Here is a 4,348-nt window from a genome sequence, read left to right as displayed (position 1 = left end):
ATATATATATATATATATATATATATATATATATATATTATATATGTTTGTATTATTCATGTGATTAATTTATAATTTGTAAAAATATATGAAGATTATTTATACTCGTTTTAACATTTGAATATATTCATAAATATTATATATATACACACGTAATACATAAATAATACATACATTATTACATCTTATATGCATCAAAAGAAAAAAATATATATATATCTATATGTATATATATATATATTTTTTTTTTTTTTTTATTCATTATAAGAAATTTCATAAATGTAATATTTATATAATATAGGTTTGTGTTAGAGTAATTGTATGAATATATAAATACATTAATAGAATATATTTAAATAAAAAACATATAGGATATATATTTTATTTATCACGTTTATTTTTATATTACGTATAAATACTTGAAAGGTATAATAAAAATCAATATGGATTATGAGAGTTTTGTAAAAAGTGCAGAAGAAATAAATAATTTACACAATGTAAATTATTTGGAAACAAAAGACCTGAATGATTTTAATTGGAAAGCAGCTTATTATATATGTAAAGAAATATATGATAAGCAACAAATTAATAAAGATGGTTATGTTGTGATAGGTTTATCGGGAGGTCGAACTCCGATTGATGTTTACAAAAATATGTGTTTAATTAAAGACATTAAGATAGATAAATCTAAATTAATATTTTTTATTATTGATGAAAGGTATAAAAGTGATGATCATAAATTTAGTAATTATAATAATATCAAATTTTTATTTCATAATTTAAATATAAATGAAAAAGAACAATTATATAAACCTGATACTACCAAAAGTATTATAGATTGTATATTAGATTATAATGACAAAATAAAAAAAATGATAGAGAAATATAAAAAAGTTGATATAGCAATATTAGGTATGGGTAGTGATTTCCATATTGCCAGTTTATTTCCAAATATATTTTATAATATATATATGAATAACTATCAAAATAATTATATATATAATGAAAAGACATTAGATTTTATAAATAATGATCAAGATAATGATAATTTAAAATATTTGAAAGAATATGTATATTTTACGACAACAAATCAATTTGATGTTAGGAAAAGAATTACAGTATCTTTAAATTTATTAGCTAATGCATCAAGTAAAATATTTTTATTAAATTCTAAAGACAAATTAGATTTATGGAAAAATATGTTGATTAAATCATATATTGAAGTGAATTATAATTTATATCCAGCTACATATTTAATAGATACATCATGCAACAACGAAAATGTTACTATTCATAATAATAATAAGAATAATAAGAATAATTATTGTTATAGTAATACCACGGTTATATCTTGTGGTTATGAAAATTATACAAAATCAATTGAAGAAATTTATGATTCTAAATATGCTCTATCTCTTTATTCTAATAGTTTGAATAAAGAGGAATTATTAACAATAATAATTTTTGGCTGTTCAGGTGATTTAGCCAAAAAAAAAATATATCCAGCTATATTTAAATTATTTTGTAATAATTCATTACCAAAAGATTTATTAATCATTGGATTTGCTAGAACAGTTCAAGATTTCGATACATTTTTTGATAAAATAGTTATATATTTAAAAAGATGTTTATTATGTTATGAAGATTGGTCTATATCAAAAAAGAAGGATCTTTTAAATGGTTTTAAAAATAGGTGTAGATATTTTGTTGGAAATTATTTGTCTTCAGAAAGTTTTGAAAATTTTAATAAATATTTAACAACTATTGAAGAAGAAGAAGCAAAAAAAAAATATTATGCAACATGTTATAAAATGAATGGTTCAGATTATAAAATATCAAATAATGTTGAAGAGGATAATATTAGTATAGATGATGAGAATAAAACAAATGAATATTTTCAAATGTGTACTCCAAAAAATTGCCCTGATAATGTATTTTCATCAACTTATAATTTTCCATATGTTATTAATCGTATGTTATATTTAGCATTACCTCCACATATATTTGTTAGCACTTTAAAAAATTATAAAAAAAATTGTTTAAATTGTAAAGGTACTGATAAAATATTACTAGAAAAACCATTTGGAAATGATCTAGATTCATTTAAAATGTTATCAAAACAAATATTAGAGAATTTTAATGAACAACAAATATATAGAATAGATCATTATTTGGGTAAGGATATGGTTTCAGGATTGTTAAAATTAAAATTTACAAATACATTTTTATTATCTTTAATGAATAGACATTTTATTAAATGTATCAAAATTACTCTTAAAGAAACTAAAGGTGTATATGGTAGAGGTCAATATTTTGATCCATATGGTATTATTAGAGATGTTATGCAAAATCATATGTTACAATTATTAACTTTAATAACTATGGAAGATCCTATAGATTTAAATGATGAATCTGTAAAAAATGAGAAAATAAAAATTCTTAAATCAATTCCTTCAATCAAATTAGAAGATACTATTATTGGACAATATGAAAAAGCTGAAAATTTTAAAGAAGATGAAAATAATGATGATGAATCAAAAAAAAATCATAGTTATCATGATGATCCACATATTGATAAAAATTCCATTACTCCAACATTCTGTACATGTATCTTATATATTAATTCAATTAATTGGTATGGTGTACCAATCATTTTTAAATCTGGAAAAGGTTTGAATAAAGATATATGTGAAATACGTATACAATTCCATAATATTATGGGATCGTCTGATGAAAATATGAATAATAATGAATTTGTTATTATATTACAACCTGTTGAAGCTATATACCTAAAAATGATGATTAAAAAAACGGGTTGTGAAGAAATGGAAGAAGTACAATTAAACCTAACAGTTAATGACAAAAATAAAAAAATTAATGTACCAGAAGCCTATGAAACATTACTCTTAGAATGTTTTAAAGGACATAAAAAAAAATTCATCTCAGATGAAGAATTGTATGAATCATGGAGAATATTTACTCCTTTACTTAAGGAACTGCAAGAAAAACAAGTCAAGCCTCTTAAATATTCTTTTGGATCATCAGGCCCTAAAGAGGTATTTGGACTTGTCAAAAAATATTACAATTATGGTAAAAATTATACGCACAGGCCTGAGTTTGTTAGAAAATCCTCTTTTTATGAAGACGATTTGTTAGATATTAATTGATATATATATATATATATATATATATATATTAAAATTAAGAAATTAACACGCAATGAATATGAAAATAATATATATATATATATATATATTATATGATTGTCTAGTATATTATTACCTATCTTTTATAAGATAACATAAATGTATATATTATGACATATATATATATATATATATTATTTCACTTATCTGCCCACGAACTTTATTTTTGTTTTAAAATTCTAGTATAATTAAATAAAATAAAACATCTGGAACAATTTGCATTTTTTATGTATAAATAAAACTTATATAATAATATACTTTCATACTTACTTTTTATTTTATTTTATTTCATTTCATTTTATTTTATTTATTTTTTAAATGTCTATTATATATACATATAAATGCGTTTTCAAATAAATAATAAAAACCCATGTTTAACTAATAATATTACAAATAGAACTCAAAAAAAAAAAAAATAATTATACAATGAATTAAAGCTTTTTAATTTATTTTTAATGGTATCTCCGGAAAAAAAAAATATATATATATATAAATAATAATACATATATATTATATATATATATATATTTTCAAACATTTATTGGAACATTCTTATTCCATAGTTATTTTTTAAGTTTCCATATTTTTTTTAATATATTATATAATAATAGATACATAAGAAAAATATATATATTTTTATTTTTTTTAAATATTTTTTTGAAGAAATCAATATTTTCTATATTATCTTCTTTTTTTTTTTCAGTTCAAATGATTTTCAAATAAATTATAATATAATATTAATGAATAAATAAAATACTCTTTAAGAAAAAACATTTGAATAAATTATAAATATGTTGTTCATTAATTTTATTTCTTATATAATTAAATACACATAAATTAATATTATATTCATATATATATTTTCTTTATTGTTTTTTTATTTTTTATAATGAAAATTATGAATACTTTTATATTATAACGTTACAATTATATATTTATAAATGAACTCTTTTATCCTTTTTAGAATAGGATATATATATATATAAAAAAAAAAAAGAAAAAAAAAAAAAAAAAAAAAAAAAAAAAAAAAAAAAAAAATATTATCCCAATATAAATAAATAAAAATAAAAAAATATAAAAAATTTAAAAATATATAAAAAAAAAAAAAAATTAATAATATTATAAAAAAAATTTTATTAATA

At 18.4% G+C, this 4,348-nt stretch overlaps 1 protein-coding gene across 1 annotated transcript; it reads left to right on the top strand.

Annotated features, from left to right (window-relative positions):
- Window positions 1-443: 443 nt before the first annotated feature.
- On the top strand, window positions 444-3,167 carry PRSY57_1453100 (glucose-6-phosphate dehydrogenase-6- phosphogluconolactonase; the record flags this gene model as incomplete). Its single annotated transcript, XM_012910127.2, has 1 exon — window positions 444-3,167. One exon carries the CDS (start codon window positions 444-446, stop codon window positions 3,165-3,167), a length of 2,724 nt encoding a protein of 907 aa, XP_012765581.2.
- Between the last annotated feature and the right edge of the window lie 1,181 nt (window positions 3,168-4,348).

Source organism: Plasmodium reichenowi, chromosome 14, assembly GCF_001601855.1.
Source record: "Plasmodium reichenowi strain SY57 chromosome 14, whole genome shotgun sequence".
NCBI classification, from domain to species: domain Eukaryota; phylum Apicomplexa; class Aconoidasida; order Haemosporida; family Plasmodiidae; genus Plasmodium; species Plasmodium reichenowi.
Note: the sequence above shows the minus strand (reverse complement) of the source record. Positions and strands in the feature narration are given on the sequence as shown.